Here is a 16,136-nt window from a genome sequence, read left to right on the forward strand (position 1 = left end):
AATGAACTTCTTCACAATTTTATAATTTGTACACGTTATAATTTAAATGTTTGTCACGATAACAAAATGATAAATTGAAACAGACATGTGGAGTGTGTGATAAGGGTGTTGACAAGTGGATGATTTGAGAAGAGGACATGTTTTGTCTCTGTGTTGGATCAGCCTTTAAGCTCTAAAACAATAACTCATTCATTAAATAAATTCACTGGATGTTGCTTTAAATTTGCTTGAGGCTGAATTCTCTCCAAACACCTGACGTTAGCATGGAAACTGTGAGCTCCCAGCATGCTGTTTGACATTTTATTTCTCTGAGGTCACATTCCTGTTTTTACACGGAGACACGCTGAGAGCTCAGATTCCACCACAGGCCAACCAGACCAAAAATCACCAAAAACCAGTTGAGCTGATTCAACCCTGAAGACATCAGGACCATCACGCTGCTTCGAATAATCATTAGCTGTTTTTTAACAGCTCATCCAGGCAATAATCTAAAGATTTAGCTGAGAATAACTTAATCTGTGTCTGACTTTTTCCACTAGAGTGTCTTTGAGAAAACTTCAGAAACGTCTTAAAATCTGACTTCACTCATTTAAAGGATAAACACTCATCCCACTTATCAAAATTAGGTTTCAGTGGTTCTTGTCTTCATTTGTTTTTGTTTTAGAGTCAAATGTCCTGCCTAACACATAAAACTAGTCTCACACTCTCAGAGCACAGACCAGCTGGAAAAACTTCCCTCACAGGAAGTCCTGAGACGCCCCTCAGACAGAAACACCATTCAGCCCGACCGAGCAGCACGCAGGGAGACGCTGAGACCAGACCACTGCATGAGCTCAATAAAACTTAATGATACACATAAATCAAAATAATTAATTTACTTCAAATGAGATAAAATAATAAATTAAATCAACAAAAATTAAATATTTAATCAAAACAAATAACGTTTTTTGAAACAGAACTGCATCCACTGAGAACACAGGACAGGAAACTACAGTCTGTGCACAGGTCAAAGGTCAGACTCATAGGAAGGAGACTGAGCAATACAGTGTGTGTGCAGGAAACACACACATATCCACACTCAAATCCTTCTATTGTGATAATGACAGGAGTTTAAAAACACTCAGTGTGTTTCATCAGATGTGAATATGATCTTTGATATCCAAGTTATTATTTGTGAGGATGTCGTTAGGAAGATGCAGGAAGAGGAAGGAACTTAAAAGATGAAGAGTTAAAGAGCAGAGATAACCACAGAAGAAGACTCAGAGCGGGAGTTTTCCCTACAAACCGTCCTGCAGAACTCCTCAGATCTGATAACAGGTGTGCAGGTAGAGCTACAGACAGGTAATGCTGAGTCAGCGCCACAGGTTTCATCAGCATGAGGACTCACTGAGTCACTCTGCATCTCATATTACTTTGTGAGTGTGTGTGTGTGTGTGTGTGTGTGTGTGTGTGTGTGTGTGTGTGTGTGTGCGTATGTGCGTGTGTGTGTGCGTGTGTGTGTGCGTGTGTGTGTGTGTGTGTGTGTGTGTGTGTGTGTGTGTGTGTGTGTGTGTGTGTTTGAAGCTCCAACTGTGTGTTTCCCTTTTCTTCGAACCAAACTGGAACACTTTGTGACTAAGCTGAGTCAGCAGTTTATCAGCTCTGGGAAATTTTAGTGAGGGAATGACTGTTTTCAAAAGAGGGAGGAGAAGCTGACTAAAATATCACACAGTTTACAGTCTGACAGTTTACAATGTGACAGTTAACAATCTGATAGTTTACAGTCTGATAGTTTACAGTCTGATAGTGTTCAGACTGACAGTTTACAATCTGACAGTTTACAGTCTGACAGTTAACAATCTGATAGTTTACAGTCTGATAGTGTTCAGACTGACAGTTTACGGTCTGACAATTTACAGTATGATAGTGTACAGTTTGATAGTATACAAACTGATAGTGAAAAGGCTGACAGTTTAAAGTCTCAAAACTTACAGTCCAACATTACAGTCTGATAGTTTACAGTCTGACAGTTTACAATCTGACAGTTTACAGTCTCAGAGCTCACAGTCCGACAGTTTACGGTCTGATAGTTTACAGTCTGATAGTTTACAGTCTCTGAGTTTACAGTGTGACAGTTTACAGTCTCTGAGTTTACAGTGTGACCGTTTACAGTCTGATAGTGTTCAGACTGACAGTTTACGGTCTGACAGTTTACAGTATGATAGTGTACATTCTGATAGTATACAAACTGATAGTGAATAGGCTGACAGTTTACAGTATGATAGTAAACAGTCTGACAGTTTACAGTCTGACAGTTTACAGTCTGACAGTTTACAGTCCGACAGTTTACAGACTCACAGTTTACTGTCTGACAGTTTACAGTCTGGTAGTTTCGGTCTGACAGTTTAGAGTCTGATAGTTTACTGCTTGACAGTTCACAGTCTAACAGTTTACAGTGTGACAGTTTACAGTGTGACAGTTTACAGTGTGACAGTTTACAGTGTGACAGTTTAACAGTATAAAAGTAAACAGTCTGAAAGTTTACAGCCTTACAGTTTACGGTCTGATAGTTCAGAGTCTGACAGTTTACAGTCTGAGAGTTTACTGACTCACAGTTTACGGTCCGAAAGTTTACAGTATGATGGTTCACAGTCAGAGTTTACAGTCTGATAGTTTACAGTCAGACAATTTACAGTTTGATACTGTACAGTTTGACCAGTTAAATTCACTAGATATGTTTTTTTTTTTTTTGTAGAGTTGTTAAACCTTAAACCTGTTGACTCCTAAACCGTCTCTGCTCATTGTGTCCATTTGACAATGTAGTCAAGCTAAGTACAAACTGATTGTGGCACAATTAGCTTTGTTTTGAATGGCACTGAGTGTTTTATGGTAGTTTTAGGTCATGACTTCCTGTCCAGCTTCTTTCCCTTCTCAGAATTTTTGCATCACAGCTCCACGACTGGCAAAAATAGGATGGCTGTGTATTACCTGGGACATGACGGACCAGCCATGTAGACAGCCACGAAACAGATTCAGTGCGAGTTGACACATTGGATTGAATGGAAACCTATCTGATCAGTTGCTGTACAGAGCAGGGACAGACTGCAGACGCATCTGGTGTATTTCAGCTGTGAGAATACTTTAAGAGAATTTAGAGTCTGAAAAAAATGTGCTGCTGAAGAGTTTATTTTTTGTATGATTTGTTTTCCTCTCCTCTCAACTTTTTTAGAGAATGCACACACACAACTGTCATTTTACATGTTACCAACCTTCTAACACTGGTTATCTTGATTTTCTACACTGGTGTAGTTAAATTTAGCTCTCTAAGTGTGACTGACTGTTTGACATGAGCCCAACACTGAAAATAAAAGAGAAAGATACAGCTGACGTTAAAGTGTATGTGTGTTAAACTTTTCCACGAGAACACTCAGGTACAGCACAGGTACACCTTTAAAGACTGTGTCAGTGTTACATCTGTCTGCTCAGAATGCAAATCTGTATTTGAATAACTGGATAACTGTGCTGATAAACAGGTGAATTTTACTGCTGCTGTGCTCACAATGAAAAGCCCCTGTGATGACAAGCTTACCTGTTCTTTACACGGAGCTACACACCTGACCATACACCTGACTGCATGCTGAGCCAAGCCAACAGCGAGGGCTTATAACACCGTTGTTTTAAACACAATCGTCATCACTGAGTCTCAGTGAGAAACACGTCACTGAGGGCTGATCCACCGAGCGTCCTAAGAGTAAACGTGTAGAAGCTGTCACTCTACTGTCCTACTACAGAGATTACAGATTTACCAACAATCCAAGATGGCAGCATGTCAGTCCACGTCAGTGTTAAAGCTATGGTGTACCATTTGGAAGCTTTGTACATCTTAATAACACCATTTATAGGGCTGTTATGGTCCATTCAATTCCCTATCTCCCTCGCTTCACACCGTCATGCCCATGGTCCCACCTCGTCCTTCCCCACTACCCCTCTCACGTCAGCTAGCTGCTCAGCTACTGAAACGTCATGGAGCCAGAGAAGACCGAAACCAGGAAGCTGTTACTGTGACCCTCCACAGGGAAGGGAAGAAAACGAAAAAGTTACAAGGAAAAGGCTGAAGCAAGGAAGAATTATGAGCGATACAGGTGCCAACAGAGACTACATATTGGAGAAATGTACGACCGGTGGAAAAAGCTGCAGAGGGATTTGGGACTGAAGAGTGACGCAGAGACAGCTGAGTTTCTGTTGAACAGGTAATGACTTTGTTTCCCACAGTGGGATATGTCAGCTGAATAACTCTGGTTAGTCTGTGCCTGTACTGGCTAATGACTGAACGCTGCTGGTCGGTACGGGTCGGCTCTGTCAATAGATTTTAGCATAAGTTAGCCACACATCTTTAGCATTGTAAACTGAGCTGGTGAAGACACGCCGAGAAAGGTAAAGCCTCGCCCACAGTCGGCTCTGCTCTGATCAGCTGGCAGTGGCAACGCCAGACCTGCTTCGCCGGCTAATTCATGGTTTTGATCGCACAGGTCCAATTGAAAAAGCTACCACTGTGTGTTACAAGGAGGATGACTATCTTGTTTGTTACATTTTCTGCCAGCTGGCTTCTTGCTCCGTTGGAGGGGGCGATAAGGGCGATACGAGCTGGGGGGCAGGATCTTGGAACACGGAGGGGAGGGGTGAGTGAGGCTGCGTTTTTCAAATGTGTCTCATCAGCCAAACTGGGTTTCAGATCGTAGACCATAGCTTTAAGTGTTGTCTGTCTTTTGTAATAATAACTAAAATTTTCTTTTAACCTTATCTCTGTAAACGATCTTGCACACACACACACACACGTGCGCCCGCTGTCTCCGGACAATGGCGTTTCTTGTGACTCTTTTTCCACGCTGTCTGTCTCAGACTTATGAGTAAGTTATGACTCCTGGGTGAGCTCATCTAACAATGTGTTTCGCCTGCAGGACTCTGCACATGGAAGCACATGCTCTTTGGCTATTTTTCAATGCCTGCAGCCCCCGCAGCGTTTGAGACAGGACATTAACTTATCTTGTGAACTCCACTCCAGAGACTTCCCCCGCCTTCAGAGGCTTCTGGCTTTAGAGTTTGCAGGCAGACTCAAAGTATGTTGAATGTGTTAGAGGGAGATTGTTGATTTTTCTCTGTTGCTCATACCTGGAAGTATGCAACCACGTCAGTGAATCCAATGTTTATCATACCAATTAACCATAAAAGGTGGGGGTGTTGCTTGTTTTGTTAAATCAAAATTTCATGCTTGGGTTATTCTGTCCTAATCGATTCTGAAACTGACCCTGGTTAAAAAAAAAAAAAAAAACACTCTGTCCTCTGCAGGATGGTGTCTTCAGCTTTAAGCTTTGCAGGTATGTGGTCAGACAGACCGGTCTGTTAGTCTGACCCTAACCCCTGAGGGATGGTGAGACTCTGTAGTCCAGATTTAAGAGCAGGTAAACACACACACACCCAGAGACACAGTTACTGACAGAAAGTGAAAGTGACCTCAAATTCTGTTAATATTAGCTGCAGAAACTGAAAGTCACTGGTTCAGGGTTGAATATCTTTCACTTAAATCTGGATTTATCAGAACCTGATCACACTGACTTCATCAAAATGATTACAAAACATGAAACTAATCTCCACACGTTCCCTCTGCTCAGCAAACGATGACTCCAACGCTTCCTGCTCACTGTCACTCTGCTAGCTGAGGAATCTGATTCACCTGAGGAATTACAAACTCTCAGCAACGCCCGGATAAAAAAAACATCCACGTCACTGCAGAGAGCATTACATCTGTCTGCATGTCAGTGAAAGCAGTATCAACACAGCAGACTTCACTCAGCGGCCTCTTTATCAGGTACACTCACCACCAGGGAGGTAATGATGAATCACGAGACAGTTACAAATCGAAACAAAAGTGTGACGATTCAAATCGGCTGAAATAAAAAAATAAATTGCGATGCCCTACTCAAACAGCAGAGGGCTGATTTCCTTAAAAAAAAAAAACATGTAAATTTTAAACTAGGAAGACAAGCAAATCTGAGATTGTTTATTTGAATTGTTCATTTAGTGATTCTGATGTAAGATTTGTTTGAAAGGTCCTTTTATTAATTTATTACCTCCGCCAAGACGGTCATGTTTTTGGGAGAGTTTTTTTGTCTGTGAACAACATAACTCAAAAAGTAACAAACAGATCTTGATGAAATTTTAAGGAAATAATCAAAATGAGATAAGGAAGAACTGATCAAATTTTGGAGGTGATCCTGATCACTGTCTGGATCTGGGATCTTTTTAAAGGATTCCTAATCATTGTGAGATAGGGCCGTTTTCACCATATGTGTATATAACTCCACCATAAATGGTCGGATTGCTTTGCAAAACAATACAAGACAAGGTCACCATAATTTCTGACAGATGTTAAAGTACGATACAGATCCTGGCAATATTCTGGATACTAAGATCCGAAATATGAAATATGTAATGGGTCATCATCATTTTCAAAACTGTCAGGAAACAAATTATGGTACAAACCTGCAACTAACACCAAATTGTAGCAGACAGTCTGCTGGAAGGGAGTATAACATTAAAGTAAGACTAAAGTGTTGGTGACAATCACAATATGCTTGGTGAAGGTCTGCGCTCTCTGAGTGCTTTTCTAGTTTATTTTTTATTTAAGATGATGTATAATTTTACTTTCACTTTTAGGAAAAGGACATACTTTGTTTTGCATACTTTACCCTACCTCAAAGGATTTTAAAAGGGAATCCTCTTTAATTTGTTAAAAATAAGAGAAAATATTTTTTGTAATTTGAAATTGCAGTAAAAAATGAAAGAATCTGTTTTTCACTTGTATTTTGTCTGCAGGCTCGTTCTGTTAAAAAAAAAAAGTAAGAATACTGCATTGCTAACCCAGTTTCAGAAATCATAATTGTGAGTTGAGTGTATTGTTACAACCTTGGTGGTGTACACTCAACACTGTGCTGCAAACAGTCCCCAGGGGTTTTTCTCCTTATTGACACGGCGCATAGGCCTGGGACAATCGTCAATAAATCAGTTAATCATTCAATAAATGAGATGAACTCAATAATTTTGCAGGCCTCAATATGTCCCCATGTGCATGCATGTTTGTTTTTGTAGTTTGAGGCTCATGGAGCCTCATGGATAAGACGAGAAACGTTTTCACAAACTCTGAACAGTCAAGTTGCCTCGGTTTGGAGCATCTATAATAACTGAGCTGGAAGAGAATTTACATAGACACAGAGAGTGAAGTTTGCCACATCAAAAGAAATTCTGCATATTAACTCAGTTTTTATTCAAATGCAATTTTTGACTGGGAACCCATTTTATTTTTATTGGTTTTTTTTTTGTGTGTGTTTTTTGGGATATTTGAAAGTTGTTGGTATTCCAATTACATTAGTAATAAATGCTCATGAGAATTAAAGACTTATTGCATTTGAAAGGGTGTATTGCATTATTATGATATATATTTTTAAATTATTGGTTAATTTGGCCTCAAAAAATACGTCAAAAATTGTGGGACAATATATCGTCCAACAAAATTTGTAGTCGGCCCAGGCTTAAAGGAGCATTATTCTGCTGGAAGTAGCCATCAGAAGATGGGTACACTGTGCTCACAAAGGGATGGACATGGTCAGCAACAATACTCAGGTAGGCTGTGGACTTTAAACCCTGCTCAGTTGGTACTAAGGGGCCCAAAGTGAGACATGGAAATGCACCCTGTACCATTAAACCAGCAGCAGCAGCCTGAACCCTGATCCAAGGCAGGATGGATCCATGCTAAATCCTGAGCCTACCATCTGGATGTGGAGCAGAAATCCAGACTCATCAGGCCAGGCAACATTTTATGCTGTAGCTTGTCTGCTTCATGGTTGGGCGTCTTGTGTGTCCAGAGATGGACCTCGGCCTAACCTAACCTAACCCTGACCCTTTTTATCAGCTCAAACCAGTCTGTCCATTCTCCTCTGACCTCTGGCATCAACAAGGCATTTTGGCCCACAGAACTGCTGCTCACTGGATATTTTCTCTTTTTTGGGCCATTTTCTGTAAACCCTAGAGATGGTTGTGGGTTAAAATCCCACAAAGCCACTGTAAGAGTCTGCTGCAGAGCTGCTGCCCTGTGACTGGCTGATCGGTTAAGGAGCAGGTTAACAGGTGAGCCAAATAGAGTGGAGTGTGACTGTATGCAGTGATTCATATTGCTAAAGCCCAAACAGTTAAGGGGTCTCCTGAATATACAGCTTCACACTCTCTGCTCCCTGCACTGTCCTGTCCTCTCTGAACGAAGGCATGACAAGTGTGTGTGTGAGGGAATGTGCTGCTGTCAGCAACAAAACCAATAAAACCAAAAATCTGAAAACATGTCAGACTACATTCTACATTCTACATTCTACATTCTACAGACAGACAGACAGGGTGCGGGGGGTATGTACAGAATTGGGATGGGGTAGTTACTTAAACTAATTGTTAGCAATAGATGACAATCCTTCATTATCATCGTCATCATCACCCCTAGTGCATCTTTGCTGTCATTGGTCTGGAGGCGGGTTCACCTGGACAGTTCTCCAGCCTATCACAGGGCTCACACCCAGAGACAAATGCACACACACACTCTGTCACCTAGAGGTGGTTTACAGTGACCAATCTACCTACTTAGCATGTTTCTGGACTGTGAGAGGAAGCTGAAGAAAACACACAAATGCATGAGGAAAACACGCCAACTCCACACAGAAAGGGTCCTGACTAGGGGGTTCAGCCCAGGAACTTTCTGACTGTGAGGGGTGAACCACTGGTCCACAATTTAACATCCTTAAGCGATTCAAATAAGGACACCGCTGTGGTTCTGCTCTGCATAACATGGAAATAGGACAGATAACACACACACACATACACACACATTCCTGCAGTTGACACACCAGCAGGTACGCAGGTGCACTCACAGCTCACCTGTTGAAGCATTCTCGTCATACCACACACACACACACTCAATCACAAACGTGTTCCCTTCAGGCTCAGGTGTTCCCTCATGAAGCTCAGTGGACCTGAAACACCTCATCAAGTGAGGTCATCATTATCACCCAACAGGTTCTGTTTGGTGCTATGGCTCTGTTCTGGGAGCTCCCTGCCCTTCCACATGCTTACATGGAATGCTAAAGCCTGAGGCAGGAAGAGCATCAGCACAGAGCCCCAAGGTCCAGAACAGAGTGAGCATCAGTGAGATCTATATGACCTTGATAAAATCAGACTCAGCATGATGCAGAAGCTGGGTTGAAGGAAGTAGGATGAAGAAACTTAAAGGGAAGATTTTACTGTTTGCTGATTGGATGGTAGATATGATCACCTGATCTGTCAGCTGACGGGAGCTGAAGTTCAGATCAGCTGATCTGGGCAAATTCTGACTATATGGTCAAAAACATGGTACTAATTTTAATAATCAGTCATTTTTCCACTTTAAACCATCTGACACATAAATCTACAGGTCACCCACACACACAGACACACACACAAGTATAATAACAGACACTCAGCGTTATTTCAGAGAGCCTCGTCTCATTGGTCATAACAGAAACTGTTGCTGAGACAACAGCAGGTTTTTTTGCGGGAACAGTGGGAGGAACTTAAGTCAACATGACTGAGTCACTTCCTGTCTGACACACTACTTCCTCTTTATAACGTGTAACACACACACATTCAGGCATTTTAGCTGCTGTCGCCTGTCAGAGGGCTCATTGAGAGAGCAGCCTGTTAGTGGTTAACGTGTCAACCTGAATCAATGTGTCAGTAAACAAAATCAATAAACAGACACCTGAATGAAACAGTCATCAATCAACAACCAACAGATCTCTGGATCAGTCAGATCAACAACCAACAGCATTCAGAGCAGATCATTGATTAATGAGGAACAACAGAATCATAAAGTATGGTCATTGGTTTTGGTCAGCCATCCTCCCCAAGACTCTCTGTCAACAAATCACTTTCCAGTCAATCATACTCAACAGATCAAACCAGATCTAAGTGGGTCTAACCAGACTGGATCAGACTTGTTGGGAGTTTCTTTCTCACCTTTTGGCCTCCTCCAGGTGACACAGGTATTCATATGCCATGTTCTGCTGCCGCCGCTCATCCATCTCCTCTGCTGTTAGTCGCTCCACGCCATCTAACACGGCTGGGAACAAAAACAAAACAGGGTCAGAAAGACGTGCTAACTTCATCATAAACACAAACACACACATACACACACACACACACACACATACACACACACACACACACACACACACACACACACACACACACACACACAAACATAAATACACATCAGATTGAAGTCACACCTTTTCTCTAGTTCATGAAGTCTGCATTATCATAACCTTCATTCTCACCATCACTGTAGTCATCATCGTCCTCACCATCTTCATCATGATGACGATCATCCCCACCATCATCAACAGTGTCATCTTTATCATCCTCACCATCATCATCCTCATTATCATAATAATCATCATCAACAGCATCATGATGATTCTACTTTATCATCACTTATACCCGTACTCACCCTCATCATCATCACCATTCTCACCATCATTCTCACCATCACTATCACTATCATCATTGTCATCGACACCATCATCTTATCATGACCATCATCCTCCCCATCACTTTCACTGTCACCTTATCCCCATCCTCACCATCATTATCAGCAGCAGCAGCATCATCATCACATTATCATTATCATGACCATCATCTGCACCATTATACTCATCATTCTCATCATCATAATTATCATCAACCTCAACATTACTATCACTGTCATCATTTTCATCATCATCATCATTATATTCATCATCAACATCATCATGATGATTCTATATCTTCATCATTCATACCTGTAATCACCCTCATCTTCTTCATTATCATCATCATAATCATCATTCTCAACATTACTATCACTGTCATCATTGTCCTCGTCACCATCATCATTATCATGACCATCATCCTCACCATCACTACCACTGTTATCATCATGATCATCATCATCGTCATCATTATCATCAGCAGCAGCAGCATCATCACATTATTATTATCATGACCATCATCATCACCAGAATTCTCATTATAATCATAATCATCAACCTCACCATCATCATTATCATGACCATCCTCACCATCAACATCACCTTTATCCTCATTTTCATCATTATCATTATCAATATGATTCCACATCATCCTAACTCATATCCATAATCATCCTCATCTTCACCATCATTGTCATTATCAGCAGCAGCAGCATCATCATCACATTATCATTATCATGACCATCATCTGCACCATTATACTCATCATCATTCTATCATCATAACTATCAACCTCAATATGACTATCACTGTCATCATTATCATGACCATCATCTTCACCATTAACATCACTGCTTTATCATCATCATTATCACTCAGTTTGCAGGTGTTGATGAAGAGCTGGATGTTGCTCTTAAAGGCGCAGAGCAGCAGCCTCAGCTCTCAGAGGCAGCAGTGAAGCCGATCTCATCTTCATCTTCAGAGGAGTGTGAACTACAGCTAAAAGGATCTGGTCCACGTCAGACTGTAATCCTTATTTATACCAACACAAAATAACCTCAACAACAATTATAACCTCATTAAGAGGTGCAGAGGGCCCATGAGGGAGGACGAGGAGCAGACATGTTCTGGATTATCGACAGAGGTCTGAACGTGCAGCGAAGAAGAGCTGCCAGTGAGTCACAGCAGGATGTTACGAGCCTGAACCAGGAGCTCACCTGCATGCTCTGACAGGTAAACTCTGACAGGTAGGCTCTGATCTTCCTGACGTTACAGGTATATCAGCATTAAAGGAGCACACAGGAGCCTTTAAGGTCAGCAGGTCTTCAACCTGAACACCTGGGTTACCTCAATCCAACCACCTGCTTCAGGTGTGTGACCAGGTGAATCAGAATACACGACACAAACTGAAATTAATGTGCACACACACACACATGGGCGCACACACAGAGACAGACACAGGTTTTCACACACTTGCTGACAGGTAAGCAGGATCTTCTGAACCAGTTCTGTTTGTTCAATGTGAACATTATAACCTGGATTAAACAGATTACCAGTGGATTAATTCACCACGGATCATCGGATTATTATAACTGTCTGATCAGACACTGAATTCACAAAGGGCAAAAACTACCTTTTAAAAACATGGAATGAAACGAAACACACACACACACAAATATATATATTTAACTTCATCATGAGTCACTCCTTAAAACCAGGATTCAGTGTGTGATTGTGTGTGTGTGTGTGTGTTTTCTCTGGGCTAGTCTGATAATGGATCATTCATACTGAACAAACACTGTGTGTGTGTGTGTGTGTGTGTGTGTGTGTGTGTGTGTGTGTGTGTGTGTGTGTGTGTGTGTGTGCGTGCGTGTGTGTGTGTGTGTGTGTGTGTGTGTGTGTGTGTGTGTAGAGGGTCCTGGTGCCCGCTCAGAGGAAGGGAGTGAAATGTAAAGATGGAGGATGAATCATGATGGGCGGAGGTTTGAAGTCTCTCTCTTTCCCTCTCTCTTACACACACACACACACACACACACACACACACACACACACACACACACACACACACACACACACACACACACACACTTCATGATGTGTACATCTATGATAATCTGTAATCTGAGGATAATCTGAGGATAATCTGGTAACCCCCTTCAGTAACTCTCTAATAAAACGCGGAAGTCATAACCAACCTGCGTGAGCACGCGCTGCCTTTCATCTCTAACTGACCACACCTTCATTTATCTTTCGTAAAGTGCATTTTCAGAATTTGAACAGGATCTGATGACCCGGATCAGTCTGTCCTGAGAAAGCCCGCCCGCGCGGGACGTGCAGGTAAAGGGAGGAGTACTTACAGCCGTATCTGGGCCGGAGCCCGTCCGTCTCCTCTGAAACTGACATGTTGACGAGAAAAGCTGTCCACCGGTCTGCAGAGACTGGCTTTAGACCCGAGAGAGACTCCGGTGGAGAGTGAAACGGTTCCTCAGTTTGAACGAAGCAGAATTAATCCGTCAGATTCGCGGATCACTCCTCTCCGCTCCTCAGTCTGCAGCTCTGCTCAAACTTTTCTCTCTCTCAAAAGTTTCTGGGTGTGTTCTCGCTCCAGCCTCAAATATGCGTTTCAGGAAACACGAACCCATCTCTGCACCGCAGCGCCCCCTGGGGGACACGTCACGGTGCACACCTCAGCAAGCTGCGGCCCGCGGGCCCCGCACACATTAAAACACATAATACTATATATAAAAATTAAAAAATTAAATTACACAAAAGAAAATATCAGATAAAATAAATGAAAACTTAAAATCAAACCAAAACCATGAAAAATAAAATAAATAAATAAATAAATAAATAATTAAAAATAAAATTAAAATTTAACCATAACTAGGGAAAACTTAAATGAAACAAAATAATAAATAAAACCATGAAAATGAAAAATCAAACTATAAAAAATAGAAATAAAAACATTCAAAACAACAAAAAGCTAAAGAAAACAAACAATAGAAAATCTAATAAAACAACATATAACCAAAAAAAAAAAAGAAAAAAAATTATAATAGAAACTTATAAATCAAACTAAAACCACAAAGCATTTTATTTTAAGCATATAAAACAAAATACAACAATGGTAAATTTTAAAATTGAACCATATTTTTCAAATTAAACCATAAAAATAAAGCATAGTATAAAAAATACCCTGTAAAAACTATTAAAATCCAAACAAATGAAACACATTAAACCTCCACCCCCTGGTGTGATCTTGTGGGAGGGGCCAGGAGTCTTTATAAGACAGGACCCTCTGATCTGAGAGACATTCTCCTTTTCTACTTTTTATTTTACACCTCCAAACACTCCTGCTCTTTGTCACTGCTCCTTCACCTCCTCCTTCTCCTCCTCAGCACCATGGAGAGCTCCGGCCTGCTCCGCTCACTCCTCCTGCTCCTCCTGTTGTCTGTCCTGTGTGGAGGACAGGCATCTCCTGAAGTGTCCTCAGAGGACTCTGGACCTGAAACTGCTGCAGACAGAGACCTGGTGAGTCTATCAGACAGCAATACTCATTTTTAAGGTGGTATTATACAGATTAGATATCTGTTAATCTATTTGTAGTGTTTTTAAGGCAGGATGTGGAGGAATATTTAGCTCCTCTTTCAGGTCTTTCAGGTGATAATTTCTTCTATACCTCCTGAACATTGTTTTGGTATAGTATTTAAGATTTGGAGTTTTGTTTTTATCAGACTACTTAATTTTTTCTTCTTTACTTTTTTATTGTCTCAGTCAAACAATAAGAATTTACTAGTCTGCTATTTACAAAAAGAGAGAGCAACATCATCTTTTTGTTTATGTAAATTAAATAAGACTTAGATTTATTTTATAAAGGGAAACTGCCCAGTGCAGAATATTTTCTAATAACTGAGACAAAAAATCAGTAAATGAAAAAATATCAAATATTAATGGAATAACATCACATCCTTTTCTTTCTTTCTTTCTTCTTCTTTTTTTTTTGACAGAAAGTTCCAACTCAATAACAAACCGACATTAAAACAGGAAATTGAATAATTGTGCTAATAAACAAAATGATTATAAACAGACTAATTAGGGACATTAAATAATCATACTTATAAATACAGACTGAATGAGAAAATTAAATAATTATACTCACAAACAAAAATAATTATACAAAAGACTTTAAAAGAGGACATTTAATTTATTTTCTTATGATTAATAATAGATATAAACAGACTTTGAAACAGGACATAAAATGATTATATTAATAATAACTTATAAATAAAAACAGACTTCAAGACCATAGAATTCCATTGAAAAGCTTTTAACATAAAAAAAAATTATGTTCCTTTTTTTAAGTTAATGTTTTCACTGATTTGATTGGTTATTCATGTTTTATTGTTTTTTTATTGAAAAGATTAATTAGCTTCTGAATTATTAATGCTTTCAGTGGGTGGAGGCCGTTGAAGCTCTTCTGTCAAGAATTCACCCTCGAGTTTCTTCAACAGAGAAGAGAGGAAGCATCCCACTGGTACGCTCTGTTTAGTGTTTTTAATGAGTCCCCTGTGTATTGTAGATTAATAAAATTGCCTGTGTATTGTAGTTAAATGATCACAGTAGTATCCCTACCTGTGAGGTGCGTCTCTGCAGCAGAGTCCTGATGTTAAACACAGAGTCACCTACAGGGTCTTTCCTCTCTCAGTGTTTTATTCTGTGTTTTAATTAAAGCTTTTGATGCTGCAGCTCATTAAAAGATAAGAAAGAAACACTGAGCACGGGGTTTTCTCTCTGTAATTAAAACTTCAGGATTATTACTGCAGACTAATGAAGCAGCAGAAACAGTCTGCTGTAGAAATGAATCAGTTCAGGGGGAGCTAATCCATCACAACCTTTAATGAACACATTCAATTATAATGTCATTTAATCCTCAAATTCTCTTTATATTAATGAGGAGAAATAAACAGAAACTTTCTGATTCAATCACTCTCAGCTAATAAAAACAGTCATATATAAAACAAAAGGATTTTTTTCATGTCATTAAACCAGTTATTTAACATTTTAATCTTTCTTTCTCTGTCAGTGTGGGATGGGTGATCGGTGTGCGATGAAATTTGGTCCTCGTATTGGCAAACTGTGTGACTGCGGCCGGGGAGCAAACTGTAACTCCTACCTGCTGAAATGTATCTGAGGAAGAGGAGGATGAAGGTGATGAAGATTCTTCAGTCTTCATCTGCAGCCTGAGATGAGCGAGATCATCATTCTGCAGAGAGAAACAACCTCTCTGTAAAATTTGTGTGTGTGTGTGTGTGTGTGTGTGTGTGTGTGTGTGTGTGTGTGTGTGTGTGTGTGTGTGTGTGAAGCCTGAGGACCAGCATGTGTCTATTTATCTGTTTATTACTGTGTTATAACTGTGTTATTACCGTCCAGTCGGCGAGTTTGTACAGTACAGAATGTTATTATTGTGTTATTACTGTGTTATTACTGTAATTACAGGAGCATGTGAACGGTTCTGTTAATAAAACATTCATTCGCCATGTTTTGTTTTTTTTTCAT

The 16,136-nt window shown here is 40.3% G+C and overlaps 2 protein-coding genes across 2 annotated transcripts in view; one reads left to right on the top strand and one right to left on the bottom strand.

Moving 5' to 3' along the window:
• iqgap1 (IQ motif containing GTPase activating protein 1) overlaps window positions 1-13,178 on the bottom strand; it is a 39,184-nt gene extending 26,006 nt beyond the window's left edge. Inside the window, exons 1-2 of the mRNA XM_074666346.1 lie at window positions 12,938-13,178; window positions 10,069-10,171 (exon numbers count right to left, since the gene is read on the bottom strand). Coding sequence (XP_074522447.1) covers window positions 10,069-10,171; window positions 12,938-12,983 — 149 coding nt within the window. The 5' untranslated portion in view covers window positions 12,984-13,178. The remainder of the gene's footprint in view (window positions 1-10,068; window positions 10,172-12,937) is intronic.
• Window positions 13,179-13,913: 735 nt separating this feature from the next.
• Window positions 13,914-16,010, top strand: cartl (cocaine- and amphetamine-regulated transcript-like). Its single transcript, XM_074667155.1, has 3 exons — window positions 13,914-14,111; window positions 15,034-15,114; window positions 15,664-16,010. The coding sequence occupies exons 1-3, from the start codon at window positions 13,983-13,985 to the stop codon at window positions 15,769-15,771; spliced, it is 318 nt and encodes a 105-aa protein (XP_074523256.1). The 5' UTR covers window positions 13,914-13,982; the 3' UTR covers window positions 15,772-16,010.
• Window positions 16,011-16,136: the final 126 nt, after the last annotated feature.

This window comes from Halichoeres trimaculatus, unplaced genomic scaffold (assembly GCF_033239565.1).
Source record: "Halichoeres trimaculatus isolate MK-OKI-2021-1 unplaced genomic scaffold, fHalTri1.1 fHalTri1_scaffold_3, whole genome shotgun sequence".
NCBI lineage: Eukaryota > Metazoa > Chordata > Actinopteri > Labriformes > Labridae > Halichoeres > Halichoeres trimaculatus.